Source organism: Loxodonta africana, chromosome 16 (genome assembly GCF_030014295.1).
Source record: "Loxodonta africana isolate mLoxAfr1 chromosome 16, mLoxAfr1.hap2, whole genome shotgun sequence".
NCBI lineage: Eukaryota > Metazoa > Chordata > Mammalia > Proboscidea > Elephantidae > Loxodonta > Loxodonta africana.
Window position 1 is genome coordinate 47,266,898 of NC_087357.1, and position 15,582 is coordinate 47,282,479.

At 33.4% G+C, this 15,582-nt stretch overlaps 1 protein-coding gene across 1 annotated transcript in view; it reads right to left on the minus strand.

The window, feature by feature from the left end:
- Positions 1–448: 448 nt before the first annotated feature.
- The window catches only part of PTEN (phosphatase and tensin homolog), a 105,425-nt gene continuing 90,291 nt past the window's right edge, over positions 449–15,582 (minus strand). Inside the window, exons 6-8 of the mRNA XM_064269603.1 lie at positions 10,953–11,119; positions 8,381–8,605; positions 449–971 (exon numbers count right to left, since the gene is read on the minus strand). Coding sequence (XP_064125673.1) covers positions 786–971; positions 8,381–8,605; positions 10,953–11,119 — 578 coding nt within the window. The 3' untranslated portion in view covers positions 449–785. The remainder of the gene's footprint in view (positions 972–8,380; positions 8,606–10,952; positions 11,120–15,582) is intronic.

A 15,582-nucleotide genomic window follows, 5' to 3' on the forward strand; every position in this document is an offset into this window, starting at 1 on the left:
AAGATGTTGCAGAAGGTTCATTCCTGTACCCCAATACAAAGTCACTCCCTCTAGCTGCCTTTTCTAGCACCAATATGCTTAAAAAAAAATAATAAAATGCACAAACAACAAGCAGTGACAGCGGCCAATTCCTCAAATGTCCAGATTAATAACTGTAGCATGCTAAAGAAAGGTGCACGTAAATAGCTGGAGATGGTATATGGTCCAGAGTCCAGCATAAAATATATTCCTTTCTGAGCATTCCTTCCATTCCCCTAACCTGAATACATGCATTAGAATGCAGCAAAACCCTTTAAAACTTCTCTTAGCCAACTGCAAACTTATCTGTTGCCACAAGTGCAAAGGGGTAGGATGTGAACCTGTATATCAAAGAGCTCTTTAGCCACTTCAGTTGGTGACAGAACACAAAAGGAAAAATTCCTACGTATACACATCAGTCTGTCTCCACTTTTTATAAAACTGGAATAAAATGGGAAAGTGCCGTCTTTATTTATCCTAATTGAATTTTAAATGTCCTTTTGACACAAAAAGGTATATATACATGACACAGCTACAGAATCTTTTTTAAACTGGACAACGAGTGTCAAAACCCTGTGGATGTATAGGGTAAAATAAGATTGGTCAGGAAAAGAGAATTGTTCCTATAACTGGTAATCTGACACAATGTCCTATTGCCATTTAAAAAAAAAAAAAAAAAAGGTCCATTTTCAGTTTATTCAAGTTTTTTTTTTCTTTTTCTTTTTCTTTTTTATGGTGTTTTATCCCTCTTGATAAAAAAAAAAAATTCAGACTTTTGTAATCTGTGTATGCTGATCTTCATCAAAAGGTTCATTCTCTGGATCAGAGTCAGTGGTGTCAGAATATCTATAATGATCAGGTTCATTGTCACTAACATCTGGCGTTACAGAAGTTGAACTGCTAGCCTCTGGATTTGATGGCTCCTCTACTGTTTTTGTGAAATACAGCTTCACCTAGAGAAAGATGAGAAAATATAAAATGAAAACCAATAAATCTGACTAATCTTAAATTACTTAATAAAGATAAATATATTTTTTAATAGATTCAGTTTTAAGTACTATAACAAACACAACCTTTAAAAGGCAACTGCATTTTAGGCAACCCTCTTTTTACTAAAATTTCCTACATTTTCGCTCTTGCTATATACTGAAAAGATAACTGGGATTTTAGTTTTTAAAATAAACATAAGCTGCAAGCATTACCCAAATAATTCTACAAAAGAAATGCACTGAGATTAAAGGTCATCAATAGTTCATTCACATAATACAGTTTTTCAACCACAAAGTTCCATTTACAAATGGTTGAGTTCCAAAACTGTTTCACTTACCACCTGTCAGAAACTCAATGTACTTTCTGAATCAAATAATACCATATACAAAATACTGATCAATGATGACCTAGGATTCCATTAGTATGAAAAACTTCACCCAAAACAAGGAAGAAGAGGTCTAAACAATGAACCAAGGGCCTTTACAGGCAAAGGTGAAATAAGTGTCAAAACACCTAATACCTAGGGAGGATTAAAACCCAACCAAACAAAGGACACCTACAGAGTAGGAATTTCCGTTTTAAAGAAGAGGAAGCTAAGGCTTAGAAAGATTAGCGAACTTGCTAAAGTCCACGTATCTAATAGGTAGAGAGGATGTGGGATTTAGATCACTTCGAATCCCTTGCTAATTTTACTACAGTAAAACCTGTGAAAGCCAGAACCCGTGTAAGGCGGAAACCTGTCAAAGGAGGAAAACGCAAATATTTTCTACTAAAACGAGCAATAGAAAAGTGGTAAGACTGTACCTTGTCAAAGGCAGAATACTTGCAAGTCCTGGAAAAACAAGGCAGTCCCGTCGAGTTCCAGCTCTCACAGGTTTCACTGTGTATCTATAGCTCCTACCCTAATATGCAAGAGTCACTATCAATTCTCCTCCTTCTCTTACATCCAACATTCACTCCATCAGTAAATCCCTTCAGGTCTACCTTCAATATACCACACATACCTAATGCGAGTTTCTCATTACACTTTACTGCCACTACTCCAATCTGAGCCACCATCATCTCTCACCTCACCTGAACCACTGTAAACCTCTTAACTGACCTCCCAGCTTCCATTTTGTCCCCTCTCCCTACTTTCCTCACCAGTTTATATTAAACGAGCGAACAGAGTGATCTTTTAAAAACAAAATTGAGATCACATCCTCCCCCTGCTGAAAACACTCTGTCTCCACCCTCGCACTGGTCCTCTTGATCGCTCTGCTTTAGTCATAACGACTCCTTACTGCTCTTGAAATATATCAAAGTGCATTCCAGTCTCAAGACTTCTGCATCTGCTCTTTGCTCTTTTTCCAGGTATTTGTACAGTACAGCTCACTCACTTCACTCAGGCCTCTGTTTAAGTGTTACCTACTTGGAAAGACTGTAACTACCCTAGTTTAACAACAACAACAAAAAAAAAACAAGATACTTCTCTATCTTGTCTCTGCTTCATTTTTTCATAGTACTTACCACTATATGACATTACATTTGTTTAATAGTAACTGAAGTCATCTTTATTTGTACTCAAAAACATAAACCTGTTATAGTATTAAAACAGAAACCAATAAAAGTAGAGAAAAATTAATTTTAAAGGCTAAGGACAGGAACACAAGGGTGGTTCAACATTAGAAAATCAATCAATACAATACACCGCGGTAGCAGAACAAAGGAAAAGAACCATGTGATCATCTCAATCAACACAGAAAAGGCATGTGATAAAATTCAACATCATTTCATGATAAACACACTCAACAAAGAAGAAACAGAAGGGAAATTCCTCAATATAATAAACAGTATTTATGAAAAATCCACAGATAACATGATACTCAATGGAGAAAGACTGAGAGCTTTCTCTTTAAAATCAGGAACAAGACAAAGATGCCCACTCTCATCACTGCTATTCAGCATTGTCCTGGAAGTTCTAGCCAGAGCAATTAGGCAAGAAAAAGAAATAAAGGTATCCGAATTGGGAAAGAGGAAGTAAAACTACCCCTTTTTCACAGATGACAAAATCCTATGTACAGAAAACCCCAAAGATTCCATAAGAAAGCTATTAGAGCTAATAAATGAATTCAGGCAAAGTTGCAGGATATAAGGTCAAAACACAAAAATCAGTCAGGTTTCTACACATCAGCAATGAACAAGCTGAAAAGAAAACAATTCCATTTACAATAGAATCTAGAAGAATAAAGTATCTAGGAACAAGTTTAACCAGGAAAGTGAAAGACTTCTACACTGAAAACTATAAAACATTACTAAAAGAAATTAAAGAAGACCTAAATAAAAAGGATATTCCATGTTCATGGGATGGAAGGCTGAATATCGTTAAGAGGTCAATACTACCCAAAGCAATGTATAAATTCAATGCAAACACCATCAAAATTCCAACAACCTCTTTGCAGAAATGGAAAAGTCAATCCTCAAATTTATGTGGATGGCAAGGCGTACCAAATAGCCAAAGCAATCTTGAAAAAGAATAAAGGAGGTTTCACACTTCCTGATTTCAAAGCATACTATAAAAGCTACAGTAATCAAAACAGTACTGGTACTGGTATAATGACAGACATATAGACCAATGGAATATAACTGAAGGTCTGAAATAAACCCATACATATTCTACGATCAATTAATTTTCAACAAGGGTGATAACTCTATTGAAGGGAAAGAGAACAGTCTCTTTAATAAACGGTGCTTAGAAAACTGGATTTTCACATGCAAAAGAAAGAAGCTGGATCCATAATTCACACCATATACAAAAATTAACTCAAGAATGGATCAAGTACCTAAATGTAGAAACTAATATCATAAAACTTTTAGAAGAAAACAGGGGCATTGTTTCCGAATCTATTTTTTTAACACTGGAGAACAGCACGAGCAATAAAAGATAAAACAGACAAATGGGTTGTTGTTGTTAGGGGCCGTCAAGTCAGCTCCGACTCATAGTATCCCTATGTACAACAGAATGAAAAACTGCCTGGTCCTGTGTCATCCTCACAATCGTTATGCTTGAGCCCATATTGCAGCCACTGTGTCAATCCATCTCCTAAAATGGGATCTCCTAAAAATTAAGAACTTTTGTTCATCAAAGGACTTCCAACAAAGTGAAGAGACAACCTACAGACTGGGAGAAAAATTTTGGGAACCATGTATCTAATAACGGTATAATATCCAGAATATATAAAGAACTCCTGTAACTTAACAAAAACACAAATAATCCAATATAAAAATAGACAAAGGACTTGAACAGACATTTCACCATGGATATACAAATGGCCAACATGAAAATGGTACATGAAACAACGCTCAATGTCATTGGTCATTAGGGAGATGCCAATCAGAACTACAATGAGATAATACTTCACCCAAACTAGATGGCTATGACAGAAAATGAACAAAAACCAGAAAATAACAGGTGTTAGTGAAGAAGTGAAGAACTGTCATCCATTGCTGATGGGAATGCAAAATGGTACAGCTGCTGCAGAAAACAGTTTGGTGGTTTCTCAAACAGTTAAAAACAAAACTACTATATGACTCAGCAATCCCAATCCTAGGTATATACCCAAAAGAACTGAAAGCAGGAATGCAAACAGAAACCTGTACACCAATGTTCACTGCAGTACTATTCACAATAGCCAAAATGTGGGAACAACATAAATATCCATCAACAGATGAATGGATAAACAAAATGTAGTACATGCATACAATGGAATATTACTCAACCATAAAGAGAAATGAAGTCCTGACACATCCTACAATGTGGATGAAACTTGAAAACATTATGCTGAATGAAGTTTAAGTCAGTCACAATGAACAAATATTGTATGATCCCACTTAAATGAAGTGGACAAATGTATAGAGGCCCAAGCTTACTATTACCAGGGGTGGAAGGGAAGGGGAAAGGGGGAGTCATTGCTTAGGGGCAATGAGTTTCTGTTAATGGTGCTGGAATAGTTTGGGAAAGAATAACGGTAGCGGTTGTACAACATGATGAACCTAATCAATGTCACTGAATTATACATGTAAAAACTGTTGAACTGGCAAATGTTCGCTTATATTTTTACCACAATAGAAAAAAACCTATAAAAAAGAAAAAATTTTTAAGCTAATGGTTAAGGCATATGCAGATTTAGAGAAAAGAAAGTCAATGAAAACCTGTGAATTCTAAAGGAAACTTCTAAGCACTTAAAAGAAATTTAAGTTCTAAATGCATATATTAGATCTGTTTTTACTTAAACAATGAAACAGTCTCCACTTTTTAAATTTTATTATTACTACCAGCTGCCATTGCATCTATTCCAATTCTTGGCAACCCCATGTGTGTCATAGTAGAACTGTGCTCCACAGAATTTTCAATGGCTGATTTTTTGGAATTAGATGGCCAGATCTCTCTTCCAAGGCATCTCTGGTTGGACTCCAAACTCCAACATTTTGGTTAACCATATACACCACTCAAGGACTCTAGTCTTACGTCTATAAGCTATGCTTATAAAAATGGAATGAAGCAAAAAATAGGGGCAGGAAGAGGGTATCGTGAAGGTGTGTGGGGGCGGGGGGGATCAAGCAGAATAAGAAGTAGGACCAATCTCACCAGGGCCACGATAGATGGATCCCGATAGAACGAGAGAAAAATGTGGAACAGAACTCAAATTCTTAAAAAGTTCAGACTTCTTTGGACTGGTTGAGAATAGAGGATTCCTCGAGACTATCACCCTGAGAAATTATTTAAACTTTAAACCAAAGTTATCACTTGAGGTTATCTTTTTAGCTAAATAACAGATTGGCTCATAAAATAAAGAATACCACCTTTGAGTAATGAGCTCCTTTAAAAAATGGTCTATATGAGACTAAATGACCAGAAACCGCTGTAAAGCAAAGATGAGAACATGGGGGGGGGGGGGGGGGCGCACCCTACAGGGAAACTAGAGTACTGGAAATGGTACAACCAGAACAAAATGAATGAGAGTGACGACACATTGTGAAAAATGTAACCAATATCACTGAATAATTTGTATAGAAATTGTTAAATGGAAACCTAATTTACCGTGTAAACTTTCACCTTAAACACAGTAAAATACTATTAAAAAATATACATATATTTGTCAAATGCACCAAGACAGGCCATATTATGAGTCATAAAAGAAATATTAACAAATTTAAAAGAATAGAAATTACACAAAGTACATTTTCAAGCCATAACAGAATTAAACTAAAAATCAATAATTTAAAAATATCTGTAAAATACTCAAACATTAAGAAATAAAAAGACTTACTAGACTGGTAAAGGCTAACGAGACCCCCGAGACTAGCATCCTGAGATACCCTTTAAACTTTGTACTAAAACCACACCCAGAGGTTACCTTTCAGCTAAATAACAGATTGGCTCATAAAATAAACAGTATCACCTGTGAGTACCGTGCTTCTTTAAAAAAATCATCTATTTGGACCAAACAGTCAACACGTACCCTAAAGCAAAGATGAGAAGATAAAGGGGGAGAGGGGGCAGGGAAGCTAGATTAATGGAAATGGAAATGGAACAACCAGAATGGAAATAATGAGAATGTTGACACACTGAAAAATGTAACCAATGTCACTGAACAGTATATACAGAATTGTCAAATGAGAACATAATTTGCTGTGTAAACTTTCACGAAAAACACAATTAAAATGTTATAATTAAAAAAAGAAATAAAATAATACACTTCTAAATAGCCCAAGTGTCAAAGAGGAAATCTGAAGGGAAATTTAAAAAATATTTTAAACTGTGTTAAAATGAAAATATAATAGAATTTTAGAGTACAGCTGCAGCAGTGTTTAGAGGGAAATTTACAGAAGTAAATTCTCACTTCAGAAAAAAAAGATATAAAATCAATAACCTAAGCCACTACTTTAGGAAACTAGAGGAAGAAAATTAATCCTAAATTACAGCAGAAACCAACAAAATTAAACAGAGAAACATGAAAGAAAATCAATGAAACAAAAATCTGGTTATTTGAATAGATCAATAAAACTGACAAACCTCTAGCCAGGCTAACCAAGAAAAAAAGACAGAATAAAAAAAAAACCAATATCAAAAATGAAATTACATTATCAATATATGAAATAGTACATCACTGCTGACCCAACACAAATTAAAATAATAATAAAAGCGAATACCACAAACAAAGCTATATCTATATATTTGATGACTTATATAAGACAAACCAATTCCTTAAAGACACAAACTATAAAAACTTACTCTAGGAAAAATAAACAACCTGAATAGCCCTGGATTTATTAAAGAAATTGAATTTGTAGTCTAAAACTTTCCAAAAAAGAATATTTTACATCTGATTATTTCACTCAAGAATTCTACCAGACATTTAAGTAAAATGTAATACCAATTCTACACAATCTCTCTCCAAAAACAGAAGAGAGACCACTACACCCTAACTCATTTTATGAGGTCAGCATTATTCTAATACCAAAACCAAACAAAGATGTTACAAGAAAACAAACTAAAGACCAGTATATCATGAACACAGATGCAAAAATCCTTATCAGAGTTCTAACAAATTGAAGCCAACAATATATATAAAAAGGATAACGTTATCAATACCAGGTGGGGTTCATTCCAGACATTCAATGCTGGTTCATCATTCAAAAATCAATCAGTGTACAGTAAACAACTTGTATAGAAATCGCTGAATGGGAACCTAAACTGCTATGTAAACTGTCATCGAAAACACAGTATTCCAAAAAAAAAAAGATCAATGTAATTTACCATATTGCCAGACTAAATAAGAAACACCACATGATCATATCAATAGATGCAGAAAATGCACTAAAAAAATCCAATACCTACTCATAATTAAAAAAAAACTCTCAACAAATTAAGAATAGAAGGGGACTTTCTTAACCAAATAAAGGCTACCTATGTAAAACAAAAAGATTACTCGGAAAGGGCTGAGAATGAATTGGAGGGGGGCAAGAGTAGAAACAGGGAAAATATTCCATATGAATCATTCCCAAATGATTGAGTTCCATTCTTTCTTCCCCTATTCTTACTTCTTATCTCACTCACTCACTAACCCTCCCCCGACCCCACTCCCAGATTTCACCAAACAACAACAAAGAATAGGGTAGAGAGATATCTAGCTTTTTTTTGACTGTGCACACCCTAGTATTTCATTAGAAATTTTCAGGTTACTGCTACATAAATGTTGCTTCTAAATAATACATTATTTATTATTTCCTCATCTGTATTTTGTAAATTAACTAGGTCAGACCACAGTTACAGACCCAGAATAAAACACTTTTTAGCCACCATCGACTCCCCAAAATATTTTTAACTGACCTTAAAATTTGGAGAAAAGTATCGGTTGGCCTTGTCTTTATTTGCCTTGTCAAGATCATTTTTTGTTAAAGTAAGTACTAGATATTCCTTGTCATTATCTGCACGCTCTATACTGCAAATACTATCAATTTCTTGATCACATAGACTTCCATTTTCTACTTTTTCTGAGGTTTCCTCTGGTCCTGGTATGAAGAATGTATTTACCCAAAAGTGAAACATTTTGTCCTAGAATTAAAAGAAAAAAAATGAGTACACAAGAAGTCAACAAAAGAAACAATTTCTCGTTTGATATTATGAATAAAGGTAAATACACAGATTAATACTTGGCTATCTGTTATTATTGATTGCATCCTCATTCACTTGCAATTTTTCTTTTATTTTAATTTTTAGGCCAAAAACGTAATCACAGAAGTTCTAAAATAACTTACTTTTGTCTCAAAACCTTGAGTAAAATATTTCATTTCTAGCTTTAAAAAACATTTTAGTGTATATATGCGTTTCAAAAAGCTATTTCAAGACATTAACAAAAGTTCTTGGAAGGTCAGTGCAACTTTCAGACAAATATTAGAATCGCTGCAAATACATTTTTACTTCCATAGCAATACAAACATAAGGGGCTCCAGTTTCTTACATGACACTCTATGTCTTAAAACGTTCGTATTAAAATGTTGGAGGAGGGGAAGCATTTCTCAGTTTTTAAATGCTGTAAAATGCTTTCATAAATCACTTCTTACGAATAAATTGATGCCTTCGTAATCAAGAACTACAAAAAAAGTTCATCACTTCAAACCTTTCTTAACATAAAAAAATGTTATCGCTTTTATAATTACTGGAATTCCAAGTGTATGGAACATTTGACAATAACATACAGCTTTGTCACATCTCACCTGGTATCTTAAACTACCATTTAAATCTTATTCCAATTTATCTTCAAGTTTTATTGTTTTCTGGAGAGGATGATAAGATCCTTAAGAATCTTATGCCTTAAATTTCTAGCAAGGCAATCTCATAAATGGCAAGTCTTGAAAGAAGTATGTTAATTTCAATTATTTTAGCCAAGTCAATGAGTTACCAGCTACATACATATTACAGTCAGAAGAAAATAAGCTTGTTTTTAAATATCTAAAAATGTGATTCCTCGAGTCTATTAATTATATTACAACTTTTTTGTTTAAATCACAGCAAACATTTATTAATAGGCAGGGACATCACATAAAATTCCCAATTTACATAAAGTAATCCTTTTTTTTTTTAATCCAAGATACACAAATATATTAGAAATACTCAATCTAATGTTTCAATTTTATGTGTGCTAATATAATGTATAGATGATAAGAACTGATGATAAAAATTAATCCATTCCTAGAGGTACATAAACAGTAATGCAAGTGCCTATTTTTATGAGCAAAAAATATAAAAGTTTGTATGTGAGAGCCTTAAAACAAAACAAAACAAAAAAAACTTATCTTAATTTTAATATTTGCTAGCACTTCCTGGATCCTCAAAAAATTATTTTTCAAGGTTACTGAGATATATATTGAACTTTTATTGAGTTTTTGTGAAAACATTTTGTGATTTTCTAGCTCCTTGGATTCTGGATAAAAGAAATTATATTTCTTCTGATAAATAAAAGTAGCATTTAAAATTTGTGTAGTAAATGACGCTTCTTATTTTCCTTCAAAAGAAAAGGCAAAATGCCAAGAAAACTAAATCAACTCTATTAGTAAGAATGTCTAAACTCAAGATTGCTAATATTCTATCTAGTATGTTTAATAAGGCAGTAACAATACTCAAAGCTAGTACTTTTTTTCTCATTACTATCAAAAAACTTTACCCTTAGGCTCGCCTTCAATGTCCACATTTAATATTTTAAAACACGATAGTTTGTTTTAAAATGAGCTCTTTGATTCTCTAAATATAGCTCAGTAAGATGCAAACCATACTAATTTTCTAAACCTGCATATTTAAATATACCACATTTTTCCATTCTGTATTACTTCCTCTTTGTACCTAATTCTCTCCTAGCTAAAAAACTAAATATTCAGTAAATTTGGGGAAGCTAAATATGAAATAACTCAGTCTCAAGAAACACTGAGCCAAAATTGGGAAAAAGTGGTTTGTGTCATTACACAAGATCACGAAATGGATTTTATTTCTACCTACAAATAATTAAAAAAAAAAATGTTCCAGGCTTGCTTCTTCTCAGTTAATTTGCCATCCTTTCTAAGAGGATTATTACTGATTTAATGGGGGATCATATGCTATCTTTAATATTTTTACAAAATTTCTTCGTATAACCCCAAGTTAAAGAAAATTCATTTCAAATTACAATGTCTTCATCTTCTTCCTTCTAACAGAACTATTTACCGTGCTGATGTTTCATCACTGCCACAGTAAGCAAAGCATCTGCAGAGCTAAGAGAAAACTAATTATAATTCATTAGATGTCAGTCATAAAATAAATCTTTTAATCTCTCCTTACCCCAACCAAAGACTTTAAGCAAAAAATCTGAGAGTACTTTTCAAACTATGACAGTTTTGGGTATTTTTTTGAATAGAAGTAAAACGCAAACCTTTTTTAGCATCTTGTTCTGTTTGTGGAAGAACTCTACTTTGATGTCACCACACACAGGCAAGGGCTGAGGGAATTCAAAGTACATGAACTTGTCTTCCCGTCGTGTGGGTCCTGAAGTGGAGGAGTATATCTTCACCTTTAGTTGGCAGACCACAAACTGAGGATCTGCATGGTTAAATACACACTAGGGTCATTTCGCAGGAAATGCCTTTAAGTGTCAAACTATCAAAAACTACTTTAGTGATCACTATTGGCAATATATATACAAAATAGTAACTCTGCATCTCTAATCCTGATGTAAAACAAATAAATGGAAACAAATTTGGTCAAAAAGTATAATCAATCCAAGGTTTTCTCTAGTTTAAACCTTCAAAATGAAGCACTGTTACTGGTATGAAAGTAATTACTTATGAAATTCGTATTTCATAAGTAAAAGCAATTCCCAAGATTAGACTTCTAGCAGTATAGTAACAGCAATACTTTTAACATTAAAATGATGATAAAACTCTTAATATAAATTAAGCATTTTCTAAACGCTAAAATAATTTCCTGGCACATTTGTGAACTATATAAAAGGTAACTTTTTAAACAGATATTTGCTACAGTATTTTAAAGCCTATACTATATAACAGAAACCACAAAATACAAATCATTATGTGTCCAATAGTTCCTGTAACAAAGTTATAATAAATTCCATAAAAACAAATCTAAATATTCATAAAAGATTAAACCAGCTGCCATCAAGTCAATTCCAAATCACTTGTAGCTCAAATTATAATTTATCTGAGCTCAAAAACAAGAGTCCATTAAAAAGAAAGTATTAACCTCAGGAGGTAAGAAGTGGGTCTTAAATAAAACATACCAAGACAATGAAGAAATAGAAACACTAGCTTGCATAAAGTGAGAAATACATTTATTAAAAAAATATATAAAATTCTTAGTAGCAAAAGGGGCCACTATGCTTAAAGAGGAAAACAACAAGTTTCACATTCCTTATCAATGTGACCAACAACAGAGAACAAGTCAAAAAGCTAACCTAAGCCAAATGAATTTTCCAGTTTAATAAATACCTACTGGCTTTTTAATATTTAATATGTAATATCTAAAGCTGCATCTTTGTTGCTGTTGTTAAGTGCCATCGAGTCGGTTCCGACTCACAGCGACCCCATACACAAACCAGCATCAGCAATCACATAATAAAGAGTGTATCTGATAAAAACACGTGGGGTTATTCTAACTTGGATTTGAGACATCTACCAAGAGAAAAAGCCATCCCAAAATGAGAAAACATTAAACCAACAATCTCTCAATAAATCTCACTTCCTTGACTGAAGATTCAAACTATAATGAGCCATTTTACAAGACTTTATGTGACACTGAAAATTTCACTGGGAAGTGTGGTTTGAAGAAGCAGACTAGTATGATTTCAAAGCTATAATAAAATTAACCAAGATGAAAATGCCTTGTAATCTTATTAATTCAAACTCTACTGATTCAGAATCTGATCCTGATGTTAGGAACTCAAGCAAATTAACAGTATAAGCCAAAGTTCAATTAAACTGCATCTAAAAACTTTATCTTCAAGAATTTTAGAACTGTATAAATAATTCATAAGCTAACTACAAAGTAGTCCTTATAATTCCCCTCCCAAAAACTAAGCTAAAAATATTTTAATAAAAATAAGTAGAAAAGATTTCCTCAAATTACTAAAGTAAATAATTTTTTTTTAAATATGAATTCCACATTCTACATAGGTAAGACTTATCAGAAGCCCAATGGAGTATGGTTCTATTAACTTCTAAGACAGAATTCTGATATGTAATCTTTGATATTATTGGCCGTGTTCTTTAAAAATGACAACTCCTATCCTAGTAAACAGAAATCAGATTTAAATGTTCTTGGATATACGCATATCGATACAGTCCTGATAGAAAATCATACTGATCATCTTTTATTAACATTTATTAACTCTTTTAGGTGTACCTTTCCTTCATTTAGAAATATTAAATAAATAAGAAAAAGATTATTGACCCTTGACAATTTTGCAGAAGATACTTTATTTTTCACCATTAGTTCTGCTTTCTTCACTGATTCCTCTTTTTGCTCCTGAATCCAAATTACTGTCATTCCCCTTGTCTCAGTCCTCAACCTCTGCTTCCATCCAAGCTCTCCCATTCGCTAAACCCATACCATATTTACATGAAAACCTTAACTACTATGTCTCTTTCCTGATGCTTCCCAAAATATCAGACACTTCTCTGACCTAAGACTCAAACCCATACTGGCAATTAACAATGGAATATCTTCATGTGAATGGATCACATTCACTTGATTTAAAACATGTTTGAAACCAAAATACTACTCATTTCTCCAAGGTTCAGTTAGGTCCCCTTGCCTTTTTTCCCCTTTCTGTGAATATTTCACCTGTTCAGGATCCAAATTTTGACAAAATCTTTGGATACGAACATTATAAGAAAAACTAATCAAATCCCCATTTGATTGCCCTATCATATTTAGCTTAAGTCAAGTCACATAACTAGTTTCCTTTCCACTATTTTTTCTCTCTTGCAATCACGACCTTCTACACAACTCTCCTTAAAACATGGTTTACGCTTCTGATATTATGACACCACCGTATTTAACAAAATCAAGTCCAACATCCCCACCACGCAGAGTCCTCTAACAGTCAGCCACACATTCCACTCCTATTCTACTCTCCATAACTCCATTTCTTGTCCAACTGATTTCCTTCTGCTGTGCTTCAATTCAAACTATTTCCTATTACCTATAACACTTCCTTTAGCTTTAAAGCCAATCTAAACTGTATGCTTTCTCCAGTATTCAACAAAGTCCTGGAGTTCATAAAACTACTGGACAACCCCAAAACACTTTATTTTTTTGAATATAACATTTATAATTTATACATACAACCTCCCATTTGAGTATACATTACTTGTTTTATAATACAGCTTCACTGAAAAAAAGTACTAAATCATGATGTGTAAACAATGAACTAGAAAATGAGAGAAGACTAAAAAGATTTCAGTAGTCAATAATTTTACGACTAGAAGTTTAAACGTAATACTAAGAGATCAATAAAAAAAGTTTTAAAGGCAGGCAGGCAGGGCAGAACTAATCTAGAATTTCACTAGAGAGGCTAATGTGAAAAAAATTATACTAGATAAGATTACTAACTTGAAGATTCTCTCTCCCTTATTATCACCATAATACTGCACATCTTTCTTTTGGCTCTTACACTGACATTTATACTACAGGCAGAGCATGAGATTTTTTTTTCCTTCCGTTTTCTTTCTCCTTGAATCTGTTAAGTTCCCATGTCAATCATCTCCTAAAGTCCAGTGGCTTGCGCTGAACAGTTTTTTAATTGCACTGATATGACAAAAGCATCAATAAGACTCCTTAGAAGCTTTTAACATGCTATAGTAATAGATCTGTGGTCTAAGTATACTGGAAAGATCTGATGAAGCTGATCACACCTATCTGTTGAAGATAAACAACATAAGAAATTAATTTTCTAGGTATAAATTTATTTAGTGATTAAAAAAATTTTAGTTACATAAAATATCTTCAAGAAGCAAAACTTAAGGCTAAAAAGTAAAACTACTAACAAACTTGTAAAATACCACCAAAATATTTTTAGAGGTATTAGCAGATATAACGCAGTGCTATCTTATCAAAAAAACTACAAAACTGTACTTTAAATGCTAATAAAACACATTGCTTAAACATCAAAAGTGAGTGATCATTTCCGAGGTAGAAATCAATACTATAAAACTGTTAAAGAAGCAAAGTGGTGTTTTACAGAACTAAGTAACAGTTCCCTTTGTGCATTCTCCCTTGACTAACTGTACTTTGGGTCCAAGTGTTAAGCTTCCTATTAGCCTAGCTAGGAGCTCTGGCCAAGAATAGCAGAGAAACTGAATAGGATCAGGATGACTGAAGTGGGCTAACACAGGTTATAGGAAAAGAGAGAAACAAACTAGAGGCAGACATCAATAACATGATCTCTACTTAGTACTTATCTAGAAAATTTCAGATTTTAAAATCTCTTCATCTTACTGATAAGCAAACACAGGGAGAGGTAGATGATATGGTCAAGGTTACCCAGTACCTTAATGATAGATGTATAACTGAAACGCCAACCTAAATCCAGGCTCTCCCTAACATTCCACATACTTTGATTCAATGCTAACCTTCACTCATTACATTTCAGTTTGCCACAATGTCTCTCATTTCTTCCTTTCCTTTTTATTTCCACTGTCACCATTACTGCCAACACCAACTCTTCCTAAGATATTAAGAAATTGGTCTCTGCCCCGATATCAGTGAACTGACGAATCCTATTGCTGCTCTCGTGCTCGACTTCTGATGTAATCGGCTTTTTAATTATCTGTTCAGAATTTAGGCTGCATTCAGAGGATGCAGCATAAAATATTTCCTTCATAAAGGTAACTTGGCTTCAAAGACATTAAAACCCACTGCTCTTGGCTTCTTTAGCTAAATATGTGGAACAACTAACTGAGCTAATTAATTAGTTCAGAAATATACTCTCCTGTATAAATTCAAAATTGATAAATTTCTTTCCAGAGTTTTATATAAAGGTCTAG